We start from the raw sequence: 17,322 nt of genomic DNA on the forward strand, positions 1-17,322 counted from the left end.
AGCTCTCCTTTGGTGGAAAATGCCAGCCAGTTTGGGGTTTCTCCCGTAAGGGAGAATGCAGTCGTTATTTGGGAAGGAAAAATTGGGCTTTCTGCCATAAAGTACCCATGCTGATGAAATCACTAATGTGGGATGCCACTCCTGGAAATTCTTCTAGAAATTTTCTCCTCATCTTCACATGCTAAGGCAACACACACATGCACATGCAAGCAGGTTGCAAATAAATGCTAACCTCCAAGACTTCAGTGTAAAGTGGAAAAGTTAGGAGGGTGTTAGTGTAAACTAATTTGTGGATCTACAGGTGAACAGATAAAGAAGTAGGAAAAAGGTAGTGGTGATTAGACTTTTTTGATGTAGCACACAAGTCCTGGACCTTGGATAATTAAGGAAAATGTGCATATATGTTTTCAGATACAGATATGGACTTATTAATTACTGCAGTCTTGTTTATTTTAATTGGGCAATGGCCATGCCTATTTATAGGACAGAGCGAGTCTGATTAATAATGAATGGAAATATAGCTGCCATTTCTATCTTTCTGAAGGGCAAACCTTGCCAAGTTAATATGACAAATAAAATACACGACAAGAAAAACCACCAATGTCTTTATCATTCATAATTGTGGGCTAAAATCTACTAGGTTTCAGAAAACATGGTTACAACGGTCTTGACTAAAAGTGATAAAATACAGCTGACCATAACTGTTAATTAATATTTACACTATATGGTCAAAAGTATGTGAACACCTGACATCCAACTTCTCATTCAAAATTATGGGCATTCGGAGTTGGTCCACCCTTTGCTGCAATATACCAACATCCAATGTCCTGGGAAGGCTTTATACTAAATGTTGGAGCACTGCTGCAGGGATTTGCTTCCATTCAGCCAGAAGAGCATTTGAGAGGTCGGGCACTGATTGGGCAGTTAGGCCTGGCTTGCAGTTGGCTTTCCAATTGATCCTAAAGGTGTTGGATGGGGTTGAGGTCAGGGCTCTGTGCAGGCCAGTCAAGTTCTTACACACCGATCTCGACAAAACCATTTCTATATGGACCTTGCTGTGTGCCCGGTGGCATTGTTATGCTGAAACAGAAATGTTCCCTAAAATGTTGCGACAAAGTTGGAAGCACAGAACCGTCTAAAATGTCATTGCATTAAGATTTGCCTTCACTGGAACTAAAGGGCCTAGCCCAAGCTATGAAAAACACGCCCAGGCCAAGGGATGTCCCGATACTATTTGTCATATAATGTATTTCCTTTATGGCAGACCTTTCAAATGGCTAGGCCACCCATAGTACAGCTGTTTCTTCTCATGGTATGCTGCTGAAGCAACTATTTCATTTGGAATAAAGAAACATCTCAAAACTAATTAATGTATTGTACACTTTTATTTTCTATTTATTTCACTTAATGGTCTAAGATATCTGTAATGCACAATGGTGAATAAGGGTAGTTAAATTTCATATATGAAGATGCCTTCTTGGACTGTAGAGTGTCAGGCTTCAGAAGAAAAAGAATGATGTTCCTTTGGTTTTCACTCTTTCTCTTCCATCATTCCCGGATTCCCCAGACCCCTTCCCTTCGGGCCAAAGTTTTTGGCATAACAAACTGAAAGGAAAGATGCAGAGGAAAAATAAAAACATGGCTTACACAGTACTTCTGATCTTCCCAATCTCACATTTGTATTTATATTATTAAAATGCTCTTATTCAGAGCAATTTAAAAGGGTGTGCATGCAATGGTTTGGTGGCAAAGAGCAGAGATGCTGAGTTAGGTCATTAGTTTTACACCCAGTAGTATAACTCATTACATGAACTAACAGCATAACATTAAGTGCGAAGAAGAGAAGCAAATGGTGGCTTTGAAGGTATGGGTATAAATAAGCAAAAGTAAGGGTATTCATCCAGGGATGAATTCTGAGATTAGGGTTCTTTGTGAGGATTCAGTCTTCAGTCTATAGTGGATGATAGACATTAGGTCAACTATCCTGACTGCCACGGGGAGCTCATTCCACTACTGGGAGGCCAAAATAGAGCTTTGACTGAAAGAGAGACACTCTCAGGAAGGGATTACACTGACTAGAGTGCAATGTTTGATGATAATAAGAAAATAAGAGGGCACAGTTCTTCTTGCTACCTTGTTGGCTAGGACCAGAGATTTGCATTTTATTCAAGGTCACAACCGGTGACCGGTGGAGGGAGATGACAAGAGACATGACATATAAGGTCTTTGTCTGCTTACAAAAAAGACAAGCAGCAGTCAGCAATGTGTCTTGTCACCGGTGTACCTCATACCTTTGCAGTAAATCTCCCCATCCTTGTCTGTCACGGTCGTAGACTCCAGACTTTTGCCACACAGGGCACACCGGAAGCACATCTTGTGCCAGGTCTGCGTATGCACACAACAACACTCACGTAAGAGGAAAACTGATCACGATTTCCGTCTTTCTGTGCATGAACTTCTATTCATATGTTGCATTGCCAAACAACTGAAGTCAGTGCTTGTAATTTCAAATTAGTGACTTCTAATTTATAGAAAGGACAGAAAATCCAGATAAAGTTTGTGAGAAGATGATTGCAATATCAGTGCTCTTTCCCATTCACCTGAATAATGATCATGCAAAATGGAGGAGGTATGGAACACTGTTTAGTGTCTGAAATATTTCCTGTGTTCTTGGATATCATATTTCTCATACAAATGACCAGACCACCATACACTCTGAATATCTCCATATGCAGAAACATTGGCAATTCATACATATATTTGTTAGGTCATTGTGGTCCAGCTTAAAAAACTGGTTTTAGGAGGGCAGTGAGTCTGATGAGAGCAACTACCTTTCCTGCCCCTATGATCTTCTCTGCTGCATAGACTGCCTTTGAACACCGGGAGCAGTGATCACACCCCCCAAACTTCTGAGCAAACTTGCTGGGATTGGAAGTTGTCGATGGCCCTTGAGGTTTGGGCCTGTGTAGAGGTGTCAGAAAAAGAGAAAATATAGCTATCCCTTAATTCACCAGATGTGTTAAAGCATATTGATGATTTGAGCAGTTGCCATAGTTATATGTGACATTTGGCATGGTCTATGGCTAACTGAAGGGAATCTGCCTGACTTTTATTCTCATAAAATAATAAGCTCAGAGACACCTTTACTGGAAGGTCATTTGATTTAGCGTTTTAATTTACCATCACTACTAGGAGTTGGCATGAATGTTGAAGTGGAAGATAACAATGAGCAGAGGGATGGCAGGTAGCCATGTTCCACTGCTTTGAACACATATTCATGCTGCTTTTATTGTGTGGAGTGGGTAAGCCTGATATGCTCTTAAAATTAACACTTTGTCTCCATCACACTTCTCCTTCGTCAATTGAATGGCTAGTTGACAAATTTGATGTGCAATTATATTTGGCCAGTCTAACTGATAAATTATTTTAGTGGATTTTCACCCTCTCAGGAGCAAATCTTGTAATAGGGAAATATTTGCTAGAGAGCCATTTGATCTTTATGGTCTTTAAGTGAACATTAGTTTAATACAATATGTTTCTGGGTGCTTCTGCACATATTTTTGCTTAGTAACTATAAATAACTGGATACCTACTTTATGGAAAAGTTTCTCATCTTTTCTAATTTCACCTACTAGAATATAATCTACCCCTTGGCCCTATTGATTGATCTATTGATAGGAGAATTAATGAGCCCCAGGTCACCTGAAAATGTTCCAAGAAAGCAGCTCATGGGCCAGAGTGGATTACGGACCAGGATGGATTGTGGGCCAGGGTGAATCAAGGGCCATGGTAGATTGTGGGCTAGGTTGGATCGTGGACTACGGTGGATCATGTGTGCGGGTAGATGGTTGGCCATGGTAGATCGTGGGCCAGGGTGGATCATGGGCCATGGTAGATCGTGGGCCAGGGTGGATCATGGGCCATGGTGGATTGTGGGCCAGGGTGAAATGTGGGCCTGGGTGGACCACAAGGCTTGTTGGGGTGCGGGCTACGGTTTATTCTGTTGGTAAATGACAACCCTAGATGGGCTGAATAGGTCTTAAAAAGGTAATAATGGTATACATACTGTTGTGGTTGGATGTCCATGTTTTCTGATGGGGGGTCAGAGCTCAGAGCCCCAGCCCCCTGCCCATACCCATAACCTTTGGGGCCATATTTCTTCCCATAACAGGTTTTGCAGTAGATTTCTGATTCATGTGCTGCCACCGTCGTGCTGTCCAGGCCTTTCCTGCAGGCCACTGGAACAAACAATACAAAGACACAGTTTCAGTTGAAACTCTGAAAGTGGTCATGAAGTCCTCCGCTGTAGATTGAGCCTGGCTCCATTTCAGAATGGCAGTGGTTTATTAGGGAACATTTCATCTTGTGAGTTTATCTGTGCACGCGCAGCATGATGCCCGTCAACGGCACTCTTGAAAGTGGACAGTCCAGGCTAAGGGTAGAATAGTGACACATTCTCGTCAACAAAACACTTGTCATCCTGGCAGGTCTGTCAGTTTTCCCAACCCTTCGTGAAGAGTGGATCCAGGCCTGATTCATCCATCTCCTATTTCTGTTGCTCTGAGGCTAGGTAGGGTAATTGAGGCTGATGGAGAGTTTCCAATTTGTCAGAACTGTTGGAAAAACTTCCCGAAATTGTTTTTATATGCATATGAATTATGGTTGCTATCATGATTTTCGAACAATTTTCTCTTGGTCTTTAAAATTTCCCAGAGCATAAATGAAATGGTGCCATTAATTTAGATTCAAGAAAAAGCATAATTTTACTGTAGTAGATTTTCTCATGCTGACTAAGTCATTCAGTCACACTAAGTCATCCAATTCAAATATGTGCATTTATGATTTTGGCACATGACATGCAGATTTAGTGGCCACAATGACCATGGCTGAGTAAAAAGGCTGAGATGCTATGGTCACTCACTGCAGATGAAGCAGGGTTTGTGGAAGCTCCTGCCATTGCACTGGATCTCCTCCGCATGGTACACAGTCCTCTCACAGGCAGCGCACTTGGCTCCTCCCCCCCAGTTTGGCATCCTCACTATGGGCTTGTAATGCGAGTCTGTTCAGGGAGCAGCTGTTTAAAAACAAAACTTTAGCCAAACCCTAAATCTCATTACATAGCTTAACTTGTACAGCAAAATAAACAGCACAAAATCTATTTTCTATCAAACCCTGTCCTGGCTATTTTTAGAGGTGAGTGATAATTTGTATAATTTTTGTGGGTTTTGATCTTTAAAAAGGCTGTACATTCCTCATGTGAATTGGACAGAAAATAGAAATATTTATTAAAAATTATATTTGTCCTTGCCATGTGGTTTTAAGTTATTTTTATATATTATTGGTAATACTCATATTTTACAAACATATATTTATTTATTTACTATCATATAGACAAATGAATACAATTCAATTTGTGACACAGCAGCATCCCGACTACATTTTATAAAATGAAGATCCATGGTCTACCATTCCAAATCCATGGATTGTAATGTAATTCTAGGCAATGTCAGCTGTACGCTACTAAGTAATACAACCAATTACAATTACAATACAGTAAGGAGAACCTCCCATTGTGCATGTATTGATTGGATGTAGAGCCACACCCTAAAGGAGTGATAAGAGTTTGGGCAGCATACAGATAGGATAGAATTTTCCCTCCTTTGATTACAGTGGCATTAAGCATTGTCTCACATGCCTGGAATGTGGTGATAAGGGTCCGGGAATAGTGTCTTTAGTTAGACCACTGGTGAGTGCGTGCCAGCACTGCTCCTGCATTCATATTGGGCAAGACTGTTTTAATTCTTTTGAAAAATGGCCTTCTTAGAGTAAGGAATGTAATGACCAGTGGGCCCAGTGATACGAAGTAATACCATGATATGCATATTTCTAGATGTTCTTCATTGCAAACTTAGTTCATAAAGCAAAAATAAAATTACATGCAAAAGCCTGTAATCTCCCCTTCAGCAAGCAACTGTGGAACAATTTTCCAATATTAACACTTACGAGGCCAAGTGTAATGCAACAACTGCATACCATGCAAAGACAAATCATACCACATTAAGATTTTAAAGCTGGAAAACCATGAAAGTGCTTTGTCACATGTTTATATCCAATGACCTTGACAACACTTTGACTAAAAACTTATTGGACTGCTCTGACATCTAGTTTTATATATTCTATGTAAAAGCTTAACTAATATTTAACTAATATCTAACTAATACTTACATACAAAATATTTTCATGGCCCACTTACCTAACCAGAACTGTAGATGTGTTGGCAAGGTCTTCCTCAGTAGTTTGGTGGCTGTGAATGTGACTGTTTCGATGGGAGTTGTGGTCTTTATATACTGGGAATCATTCATTCACAGCTTGAGGTTGCAGGGGTGACATTATACCATCCTCCAAAAATAACCTCTGACAAAGAGCTTCACTGATAAATGGCAAAAGAACCACCTCCTCCCAACCAGAGGTCTTGTACCTAATATGATTATTAATATAATAAATAATATAATATGGCTGCAAGTAAAAAAAAAATTCAGTTGCAGTAGTTTATGAAATGGCATGTTAGAGCTATCTGAGTGTATTTAACTCTTCCTCAGATAAAAAGAAAAACATTCAAATTAAATGAGCAGGGAAATTTAAGAGGGCATCACAGTAATCTTATTTGTCCAATGTAATGACAATGTTTTCCAATGCATTGTTTTACAAAATAGCCTTGAATTAAGACAAAACCCACTGTTCAGCAGGTCAGGTTGGTGTCTTGAGCATTTAAACATTAATCATAATGAAATGAAATCTTCAGAATAAAATCATACTGATGAATTAACTCAAAAAAGGAAATGGCCATTAACCCAAACACCATGCCAGGCTTTGTTTACCGATTTGCAAATGTTTGCAAACAAAACTGATGTGTTTTGTCTACTTTAAACAGACAACACAAATGCAAAAACTTTCAACTCATCTGACCTATGGACCAAAGGATTCACAACCCTCAAAATTGTCATATACAATTTACAATTCCTACTAAAAGCAGGCTTATAGAGATTGAGAGAATGTGCTAAGCAATTGTATAGCATAGTCTTCTGAACCTAAATTTAACCAACTTAAGTGACTAAATTCAACCAAGTGACAGCACCATGTTAAGATTTTATTGAATCTGTACTTTACAGTCTCTTTTCATACTGACATATTTTCAGAAAAAAAGACAGAATTGATTCAACTCATTTCTATATCCACATTCAGTGGCATTCAATATGCAATAATAATTTACTTCCATTTATTAGACAGATGTAAAAACAATATTTTATTTTGTTGAATGTAAAGACATTCTTTTCTATAAATTAACTACCTGATCTACCCGATATTCATCACATTCTTATACATTTTATTACATATAATTAAGATACTTTCAAGGTAACAGTTAACATGTTAAATGTGCAAAAAATTTTATTAACATGCAGAATTTAAATCAGATGCCCACTACAGTTTTGTGTGACACATATCTATGGCACTTTAATGCGAGGACCATGTTCAACTCCACTTGACATGTGTCTATAAAATAACACTTACAGTCCAAGGGGATGGTTTCATCTGCTGCAGGTCAGGATTTTTTAAAAATAAAATAAAAAACATGCATATAAATATGTTCATTGTAAATAAATTTGAAAAACAATGCATATTTTCGTTTTAAAAAAAAAAAGTAAAAACCCAGACAGAAAATTAACATTCCTATTATTATGACCCATCAAATTTCAAGTTTCTTACAAACTAACATATCCACATAGTTTTGGCCTCAAAATGCATACTTGGTACGCAAAATGCACACGTTGGCAGGTCTGAATACTGTATGGCTGTCTGCGTCGTGGCAGTGTTCGAACCACTGACCCGCACCACAGTAACACAGAGAGGACAGCATCAAACCAAACAGGTTTTTATTGCTCGACGTTCCGGAAGGCTCACTGATACAGGTCGTTTAGTAGCACGGGCTCTTGTCTCAAGGTGTCTTCAGTGCTGATTTCAAGTTTCCTCTGAGGGATGTAAACTGTCTTGCAGGTGGCTTGGCTGGCGGCGCTCACCACGGTCGCCAGCGGGGAGAGCGTAGAGCCCGGGGTGTGGAAGAAGCTCTGCTGGATGGGCTGGGTCCCTTTGGGTGTGGCCATAAGAGGCTTAAGGAGACAAAGCACAGCATTGTTTGTCCAGCAGCCACACCTCAGCTGTTGCAGTCAGCCAATGCAAATTTGTTTTACACCATTCCTTTAGACAGTTTGAGAGGTCAAGAGAAGGGGGCCAGCTACGTGTTTACATTTCATCAATCAAAAGAGAAGGGCGGACTGTGTGTCTGTTTGCATTTCATCAATAAGCAATCAACACCTTTTCTAAAACACTTGTCAAAGGCAAACATGCTATTTCAGCAGAAGTATTGAAAGTAAGTTCATTTAATGCATACATGAATATCAATGAACTGAATCAGATTGCCACAAAATCAGCTGATTTCATATACATGTATGTATGTGTGTATAAGCTGCTTTACACCAATTCTCCCTTACCCTGCCAAAGGTGAATTGCTTACATTTGACTTTTTATTCATTAACAGGTTGTTTATTTACCATTTCAACAGAAGTTGAATTTCAAATCAAATTTGTAACCTACCAGCTACAAGTGCAGTTTGAATATACAGTATTAGTTATTTTGTTCAATTTAGCTTATTTTTTTGTACAGAAATCACTGTACTTAGTTCAGTGTCATGTACTGAAAAACACTATGCATATTTATTACTATGATTCCCTAATTTTTTTACGCTGACAGAATAGTCAACTGAAATGTCTCATTTAGTTGAATGGAAGGGATTGCACAACCAGTCAGCTTTAAAGAGAGGGAAGAGATTGGTGTACTTGGTTTGGGAATTTGACCAGGACACTAGGGTTAACCACTCTATGATTTGGACAAACGGAATAGTCTTCAGACACTGTTAGACAGAAAAGTTTCCTGTGGACCCATTCACAAGGGGAACCCTGCATAAATATTTCAGAAATACAGATTTTACAGGTCACATTCAGCCAAATTCACTTAAACAGGAATACCTGTAGAAACCTTTGTAACCAATTCTCTCACCTGCTGTAAACTGAGGAGTGCCAGGGGTTGCCCGGGCGAAGGGTGCTGGAGGGGCATGGGGGACAAGGGCTTGACAAAGATCACTCCTCCCTGCTGGAAGCCTAGCTGGGTTGGCACGGGGCTGGCCTGCCTGTGGGCAGCGGGGACGCTGCCCGGGCTGCCCGCGGGGATCAAGCCCAGGTTTTGCAGGGTGAAGTTGATGATGGACGGGCTGGGGCTGTGTCCACGCTGGCCGGGCAGCGGCGAGGGGCTCGGCTGGCCCAGAGTCGCCATCGGGGAGATGGACACAGAGGGAGCCCGCTGGATGGGGAATCTCGTAGGGGTGAATTCCTGAGCGCCCACTGGCACAGATCCTGTTAGAAAGAACCAATAGCATTAACATTGGGGTCCCAAGGTCATTACTGCAAATGAGAATTAAGCTTAGTTGACTAACCGATTAAATAAATGCATAATAATACAACAGGCAAATAGCGGTACAAATTGAAAAAAAAAACAATAGTAGGTTATACCCTAGCTAATCATAAGTCCCATATCAGTTACCAATGGCAGTGTTCTTATTGCACTATGGTCAGTTGATTTAATCTTAAAAGAAAGCTGGTGTGGCCGTTGATTTCTTATTATGCGTTGGAGCCCCGAGGCCTTGGTCCTGTTAACTAGCAGTATCTGTACAGCACTCGTTACCTGCTGTGGGGGTATGGTGCACATTGTGGTTGGGGGCAGAAGCATACACACTCTCCCCTTTAGGGCACTGAGAGTCCCTGAAGCGGATGAGGGACTGCTGGGAGATGGGAATCAGATAGCCTGTTGGTATCAGGGTCTATAAAGACAAGAAGATTTCAGTTAAAATGCATGCCATTACCTTTCCACTAAAAGAACAGATTCCATAGCAATGAACACTATGAGCGAGACCTGCGGTTACCTCAGTGTGCAGGTTGCTGGGAAGCACAGTGATTTCTTGCAGAGGGACCGCTCGGAGGGGGGTAAGGCCTGCTTCGCGGTCGGAGGGAGAAAGCACCTCCTCTTTCTCCAGAAACTTCTCCACGCTCCGGTCCAGCCTCTCCACCTCCGCGCTCTCGGGCGTGTTGATGAACTCGGGGTCCAGGTGCAGGGCTCGGGGGGAGGGGCGGTTTGGGACCACGCCCCTGCGTGCCTTTAGTCGGGCTCGCAGCATCTCGCCCAGCTTGACTGGATCAGGGGAAGAGCCCTGCTGAGCAACATGAGGATCTTTGTTAGTCACCACCAAACCCTGGTGTGGTTATGTACATATCCTGAATGTTATATACACACCCTGTGCATACAGTTTATTTATTTACTTCATGTCAGTGAGGTGAAAGAACTCACCCCAACTATAATTTAAAAAAAAATTTTTTTTTTTAAATACTCAAAAATTAAATGACCTTATTTACTTGGAAAGATATTTTGACTGCCCAAGGGACCAATCTCTTTTGAAATTTCTTCTAAACTTTGCTCAACTGATGTATTTTTGTTTGTAAGGCTTTGAAAAATACGTAGAATAAATGTGTGCAAAGTAGGTTACCTCTGAAATATTTTGTGTCTTCAATGCTTTGTATGGACTGTTCTCAGGAACGTCAGTGCAGGGCCTTTTGAAAGCGGAGGCTGGGCTTGTGGGTGAGTGGGTGGAGTCAGGTATTTGAAGCTGCTGATTCGCTGCCTGTGTCTCACCAGTGGCCAAATGTTTTTCACCAGATCTCTCTAGCATGCTGCTCTCCTTTGTGGAACTGCTCGGACTTTCACCCCCCTTTTCTTCAAACGTCATGGACCGCACAGCCAAGCCGGATGGATGTGGCTTGACAGAGGACGGTTGCATATACACAGCATAGGACCCGCCCATAGCGTGTTGGGGTAGCAACACAGGTATGCATGGCAACGCCTGTGCAGGCTGAAATGGGAACTGCACTTGAACAGTATTGTCATCATTTGCTTCAATAGTTAATACCGATTCAGCTGCTCCAGTATTTTCCCTTGTTTTCCTCCCCTCTGTTTTTAGTGCTGGAGGATTTTTATTTTCCCTTTTCCTGAAAAAAAAGGAATATATTAGAAATCTGCAATGCTTTGGGGTTCAGTAAACAAATGTACTTCAGATGCATACAATTCAATTCTACTGTGTCACAAATGCGTGCTGTAGAATATAAACTTAGCATAGCATATGTACCACGGTCTATAATATTTCTTCACTTACTTTGATTGTTCATCCAACTGTATTTTGCAGATGGCTGCCAATTGATCCATTTTGCTTGGATAAGGGTCTGCATCTGATGAATCACCTGCAGAGGGAGAACAAAAGACCAGTAAGACCAAACAAATCTCTATTTCTTGTATTTTTCTTTCAACAGTTTTCATCAAGCAAGAGCACCTTGAAAAAAGTATTTTTTGTTACTCACTTGGATGTACTTTAATGGGGCTGGTGGGGGCAGAGTTGATTTTCCTGCGGTCTTCCTGAATGCTTTTTGCTAGCTTGATCAGCGAAGGGTGTCGAGTGAAACCGCGCTTTGCTCCAGAAGAGGGAAAAAGGTTTTTTGTACAGTTTTCTAAGGACATCTTGGACTCCAAAGCGCCTGCTCCACCAGACATTGAACTAGAAGGCTCTGAATGAGAGAAAATGGAGGCAGGGGAGGGCACAAAATAAAATCATGTTTAATCCCGAGAATGAAAAAAGTACAGTGGGTAGCCAAAGTTGATACGATAATGTGCACCCACCTTTGATGCTTGGGAAGTCCTCAGGACCTGTCCACTTAAAAGCAGGCTTCCTACCCCTTTCCTCCGTGACATGAACTTTCTTGATTAGCTGGAGGCTGCTCAGTACATTTGCGATGTCATACAGCCTGCGGATCTTGGCTGCAACAGAGCACGCATTTCAGTTAATTTGCCGTTCAAGACTGGTCCAACAATGTAGCATTGCCTTTACGGTATTTTAGACTGGGTTTAAAAAAAAATTATTATTTTTTTTTTTTTAAAACACTACTCACTTTTATACTTGCTCTTATCCAGGTCTACAACCTGGTCTTCGCCGATGAGGATTTTTGCGGCAACTTCAAGACTGACCACCGGAGGGGCGGAGACGAGGAACAACATAACAAACTTCTGGCTCATTACTCTCAACGACTTATCCTTGCGGCTGTTGACCGAGGCTGTATAAAAATAATAAGGCATGGCATTCTCATTAGTTCTGAAACAATGGCAGTTTCCCACCGCTTTGTCTTCTATGCAGTAAGACCTGCATTTACTCACCCGCTCTGAACTCCACACCCGGGAGCTCCACAAAGAACATTTCCTTCTGTCCCCATTCGTTTTCCCTGTCAGGCAGACCCTGCACGTCCTCGTTCTCCTTCTCCTCCCCATCGAAGTCACACTCCCGCTCAAAAGTCTTCTGCTTGATGTGCTGCATCTGCTCGCTGTACCTCTGTTCCTGCCCCACCTTCTTCAGCATGGCCAGCGTCTGCAGCAGGTTGGCCCGACCGTGCCACGTGTAGCGGTTCTTCGCCAGCCTGCTGACCATGTGCAGGCTCTCCAGCACATTCATGATGTCGTAGATGCGCCTCCTCTCCACATCTAAGCCACCAAACAGAAAGAAATATTGAAGACGCAGCAGCAACGACAACAGTCAGTGTTTTTAAACAAGTGTTCTAAATCTCAAACTACCATGAAAGCAACTGCTATCGGAAATGCATTCTGGTTCGATGTTTTGATTGGATTTATAATACTGTTTAGTCTTTGTCCTTGCCTACATGACCACAATCTTAATTTATTAAGAGCATTGCTTTGTTGCCTGGATTAAATTTAGTGATTTGTTTGTATTACATAACATCCTATTCATGATGTTCTAAAAAGAAAAATGCTGCACAACTACAGGTAAAATAAATACAACAGGACTTACTAAGCTCCCCAGCCACATCATCAAGGCAAATATTGTTGCTGAGGACAGGGTTGGGAAAATCTGGATATCGTGCAAGAAATTTATGACAGAGTAATCCCAGGCTCTTCTCTTTCCGGCTTATTTGCAGTTTCTCCGATTCATCCCCAAACGCAGGCTCCTGAGGCAAAGAATCCAAAAGGACAGCTTAATACAGTTTCACAGTAAGAACTCAAGAGTGTTTTCATGAGCCCAAAGATTAGATTATTAGGAGGCTCATCCGTAGGATAATTACACAAATGAAGACGCAGCAGCAAAGTTTAGCATTTAAATGCTTTAAAAATAAACTCATGCAGATATGGGGGCTATACAATATGCAAATACTGTATGACATTATTTGAAATGTGTGTCCCTAAGGTATTTACTGGATTTGTATCATAGCTGCTGCCACCAATCAAACTGTGAAGTGACAGCACCAAAAAAGAAACAACAGAAACTGAAAAGCCAATCAGAACATGGTCCCATGAAATGGAGTGGGCTAAAAGCATGCTATTCAAAAAAGCCTTTCTTCATAATCACATTAAAATCTTGTTAGCTTTACCTGAGAACAGTTGCCGGGCCCCATAATTTCAGGTTTGTTGACACACAGCTCCTTTGCTCTGTTCCTGATCTCTGGACTTGCTGCACTGAGCAGGATCTTCAGGTTAGAGGTTGGGGTCCAGGGTTCACAAACAGGATTATCTTTCCCTTTTGTGGGTGTTGTCAGAGACCCCATTTTGTATGTTGACTCGGTTGATAATGTGTGAGAGAGAGGCTGCTTTCCTGGTGTTTTTGTCAGTGCATATGGCTCAGTGAATGCATCTCCCTGTTTCATAACAAAATAATCAGAAACGTTTTGTTAGCCATCAGTATCAGTTTAAGACTACACATACTCAAAGATCTGATTTTACAAACAGAGACTAGCAAAATGAGTAAGTATTACCCATATATAATGTCTTCCAAAAGACAACTGTGATTATTTATATATATATATATATATATATATAATATAATATATATATATATATACATGTATAAATAAAAAATGTAACTTAGTGTAATACTCCAGAATAAATTCCAGAAACATAATTTGAAAGAAGGCACTACACTGACCTTTTCATTTTCTGAACCCCAGTCACAAATAGAGCTGATTTGGGTTTTCTGGTTCAAGTTTTGCAAATCCAGCAGAACACTTGACATTTTCCTCCTAAAAAAGATTTTTAAAATGTTGAAATACTGCTAATTCGCAGTAGATCGAAGACTACGCAGCTAAGTTTAGGAATGATATTCTACAATTTAACAGACTAACTAACGTTAGCTAACTGTTTACTATATCCTAACGTTACTTAACGCAAGAAACACCGATTGTTAAACTAAAATTACACTTTAACTAAAGCTAGGCTTACTGTTCTTCCTGAACGAAATGTAACATGCGGTAGATAAAACAATGACCTAATGTATCCACCCTAAAACAAAATCTAGTGTGCCAGACCATAGGAATTACAGTAGACTATCTAGCTTGTGAACCACATCCAAAACGTAATCAAACTAAAGTTCCGATACTCTTTCCCGAAGACTGATTTTAACTGACATTCGTTCTGTCGAATCAAAAGGAGAAACCAGTTTAGCATCACGCCTCCTTGCCGATGGGGACCAATCCTAACGAGGCGGGCACCAGAAATTCAGAATGTCCCGCGCAGGTAGCCGGCTATATTTTTTTAAATCTTCGCGCGGAATTTCAAGGATTCCTATTACGTAACCCGGAAATGATAATACTTTTTTTAAAGTATTAAAAATCATCAGCGACGATTTAACCAAATGACAAACACGGTTTGTCAGTGCATTTATATGAGATTTTGTTATCTTTGCTCGTCACTGGTGTGCTCCTGGCGAGTATACCAACTGCAAATGAACCCCTATGTCCAGGCTAACAAACATCACTATAGACTTCGTAAGTGATTTATCATTGGATATAATATAGGCTACAGGTTATACAGGTAATATAGGTTAAAATTGTTACAATATAGCAGTTCAGTGATATAGGCTAAGTAGCCTACATATAACTAGATATAAATTGCCTTGGCTAAAGTGACCAAATTGTCACTTTCCCAAGCGCGCGGAAACTTGTTTCATTCCCCCGCTTTTCCACCTCGATAGCCTACTAGATTTTCTGGTAGCCTATACGAGAAAATATTTTAAAGTCACTGAAAACAATAAATCGCTACTCTTACTCTTTAACTTCTTAATAGACAACTTATTGTGTTGGGGTATTATTTTCGAAATATGCAGGCTACTCTGTAACTAATGTTCTGTGATAGTTCAATGAAAGTATCGAGGTTGCTACATGTGTGACGTAGCAACCGTGCAGTATCCAGTGGTTAACTCTATACTCACCAAACAGTAGCAATCACTGTGACTAGCCAAACACTTAACTTTTTCCACATTAAGCAACTGTATAGCCCTATATATGGACTATAAATAAACAATTTAAAGTGTGATTGAATAAGAAGGAAAACTTACCTTTTTGCCACAGAAGGATGGTGTTAATTTCTCCTCTGTACCCCAGTGGAACTCAATTTGTCAATAGCTAGCATTTCATGACCAGTGCGATTATTACAAAAAAATTGGAGCATACGATTGCAGTGCTTAATTAGTAACTATTATTTTTTTTAAATCATGCAGTGAAAAGGTTAAACGGATTGTATTTGCTGGCCCGATAAAATAGCCTATAGCGTCCCGTTTGGTTCTTAAATGTAACCTAGAAATGTTCAGATAGGCTATCTCCCGAATAAAATACACAGAAAGATGCTGTGAAATTACCAATTTAAAATAAACTTTAAAAAATAAGTGTATGCTTTTGGTCAGCCACCTAGTTAACTGACTAACAACCTAAATATGAGTGCAGAAAAAAGTTTAGCTGAGTTTCACCATTTGTCCCGCCTATACGGCGCGCTCTTATCCCGCCCCAATTTTACTTTTCCTCCAGCCAACCAAAGAAGTGTTGAAGTCGAGTGAAGGAGGAGCTATTCACACGTAAATAAACTTGATCCAGGTGATTGGATGTGTGCTGCACGGAACGAATGGCAGCAGTCTATACGCATTCCAGCCATACAAGCCATTTTATTTATTGCTCAATATTCTGACAATTACTAGCCTACTTAACGAAAACATAGCCTACCCATTTAAAGGATCGCCTCCGTTTACGCGACTTTTATCGAGAATGTTGCTTCTTATTATGTTGCATTACCTTGCATTACATCACGTTTCCATCTTATGTAGGCTATTTTCGCAATATTTTGCCTTTACTAACAAGCAGTCTACAGTAGGGTACCAACCTTCTATTGGACGTTACGTTGTGACATGATAAGCGCATCGCAATGCATATAACTTGTACGCTGTCAGTAGCCTACGTTGTAACATAATATAGGCTATCTGCATGGTTAGTGAATAACTGATAAAAATATGAAGGTGTGTGGTATAATCTAAGCATCTGCAGTCAATTGATAGGATTTCCACAACCTGTTGGAACTGCTGGTCTAGCATGACCAAGTTAACCGACCAGAATGACCATCACATTGCCAGATTGAGTAGCCTAAGGTACAGCAGGTAGCCTACAAGTAGCCTATAGCTATTTTCATGATCAGCTTGTCCAAAAAAAAAAAAAAACAGCAGCTTGGGACAGCAATTAACCAGTTTAGATAGGCCTATTGGTGTAGTCTATACGGGTTTTTTCCAGCAAGGATGCAAGAAGCTAGCCTTTTAAACCAAAATAAATAATGCCATGTGTGCATGTTTTAAACTGTTCTAGTGTCAGATGCACATCATAGACATAATTTAGTTGCCTGTTCAAATGTATACAGTAACCATTTGTCAATGCATTTTGCCATGCGCTGCAGAGGATTCTTGATCATTAACACTAGATGGCAACAAATCCATTTTCTACAAAGTTTCCATGGAAACCGTCAGCGCCAAAAGTGGCAGAAAACACTGGTCTACGGAGCGATGACGTAATGTGATCGATTGGAAAGGGGGTTCGGGCTGAGCTGGGCTGAGAGGCACTGTGTTGCTACTGCCAGAGTGAGAAAAGGAGCGTAGTATGCTCTTGGCAACAGCCGGCTTTCTGAAGGAAGCTTTGGTTTTTGTTTGGGGTGAGTACTTCATGCATTGTTTTGAATTAAAATGTGGTACTTTATAACTACAAGTTAAAGAAAAGGGGTAACTTGCTGTTCACGTTTCAGGCTAATGTTTATTATCGTTTATTATCGCAGTACTAGCTAAAGATAAGCGTTCTCTTGGTAGTT

At 40.6% G+C, this 17,322-nt stretch overlaps 3 protein-coding genes across 5 annotated transcripts in view; 1 reads left to right on the forward strand and 2 right to left on the reverse strand.

Moving 5' to 3' along the window:
* Window positions 1–1,518: 1,518 nt before the first annotated feature.
* On the reverse strand, window positions 1,519–6,342 carry LOC118228539 (cysteine and glycine-rich protein 3-like). Of its 2 annotated transcripts, none has more exons than XM_035420152.1 (6): window positions 6,254–6,342; window positions 4,922–5,074; window positions 4,067–4,238; window positions 2,832–2,961; window positions 2,292–2,385; window positions 1,519–1,605 (listed from the first exon to the last, which is right to left on the reverse strand). In XM_035420152.1, exons 2-6 carry the CDS (start codon window positions 5,031–5,033, stop codon window positions 1,532–1,534), a joined length of 582 nt encoding a protein of 193 aa, XP_035276043.1. In that variant the 5' UTR covers window positions 5,034–5,074; window positions 6,254–6,342; the 3' UTR covers window positions 1,519–1,531. The 2 variants fall into 2 exon arrangements, with proteins under 2 accessions (XP_035276043.1, XP_035276044.1); XM_035420153.1 differs by having other exon boundaries at window positions 4,922–5,090; window positions 6,254–6,308.
* Window positions 6,343–7,284: 942 nt separating this feature from the next.
* e2f8 (E2F transcription factor 8) lies at window positions 7,285–15,961 on the reverse strand. 2 transcript variants are annotated; one of them, XM_035420151.1, is made up of 14 exons: window positions 15,542–15,961; window positions 14,135–14,228; window positions 13,584–13,847; window positions 13,007–13,163; window positions 12,361–12,681; window positions 12,099–12,260; window positions 11,830–11,967; window positions 11,514–11,717; window positions 11,312–11,396; window positions 10,649–11,147; window positions 10,031–10,315; window positions 9,793–9,928; window positions 9,112–9,464; window positions 7,285–8,165 (listed from the first exon to the last, which is right to left on the reverse strand). In XM_035420151.1, exons 2-14 carry the CDS (start codon window positions 14,219–14,221, stop codon window positions 7,956–7,958), a joined length of 2,901 nt encoding a protein of 966 aa, XP_035276042.1. In that variant the 5' UTR covers window positions 14,222–14,228; window positions 15,542–15,961; the 3' UTR covers window positions 7,285–7,955. The 2 variants fall into 2 exon arrangements, with proteins under 2 accessions (XP_035276042.1, XP_035276041.1); XM_035420150.1 differs by having other exon boundaries at window positions 10,031–10,318.
* A 1,069-nt stretch (window positions 15,962–17,030) lies between these two features.
* LOC118228537 (neuron navigator 2-like) overlaps window positions 17,031–17,322 on the forward strand; it is a 189,554-nt gene continuing 189,262 nt past the window's right edge. Inside the window, exon 1 of the mRNA XM_035420143.1 lies at window positions 17,031–17,169. The gene's annotated coding sequence lies outside the window, so the exon portion shown is untranslated. The remainder of the gene's footprint in view (window positions 17,170–17,322) is intronic.

Source organism: Anguilla anguilla, chromosome 5 (assembly GCF_013347855.1).
Source record: "Anguilla anguilla isolate fAngAng1 chromosome 5, fAngAng1.pri, whole genome shotgun sequence".
Taxonomy (NCBI): domain Eukaryota; kingdom Metazoa; phylum Chordata; class Actinopteri; order Anguilliformes; family Anguillidae; genus Anguilla; species Anguilla anguilla.

Bases quoted from the DNA above. Each gene is read 5' to 3' on its own strand.
- LOC118228539 (XM_035420152.1), bottom strand. From the start codon at position 5,033: ATGCCAAACTGGGGGGGAGGAGCCAAGTGCGCTGCCTGTGAGAGGACT. The intron at 2,962-4,066 runs GTATGTATACCA...ACCTCTACACAG, and splicing joins ATGGACATCCAACCACAACA to GCCCAAACCTCAAGGGCCAT. The intron at 1,606-2,291 runs GTATGAGGTACA...CTTTCCTTTCAG, and splicing joins TGGGGAGATTTACTGCAAAG to TTTGTTATGCCAAAAACTTT.
- e2f8 (XM_035420150.1), bottom strand. From the start codon at position 14,221: ATGTCAAGTGTTCTGCTGGATTTGCAAAACTTGAACCAGAAAACCCAA. The intron at 12,261-12,360 runs GTGAGTAAATGC...ATTTTTATACAG, and splicing joins GGGTGTGGAGTTCAGAGCGG to CCTCGGTCAACAGCCGCAAG. The intron at 10,319-10,648 runs GTAACCTACTTT...CATGTTGCTCAG, and splicing joins AGACACAAAATATTTCAGAG to CAGGGCTCTTCCCCTGATCC.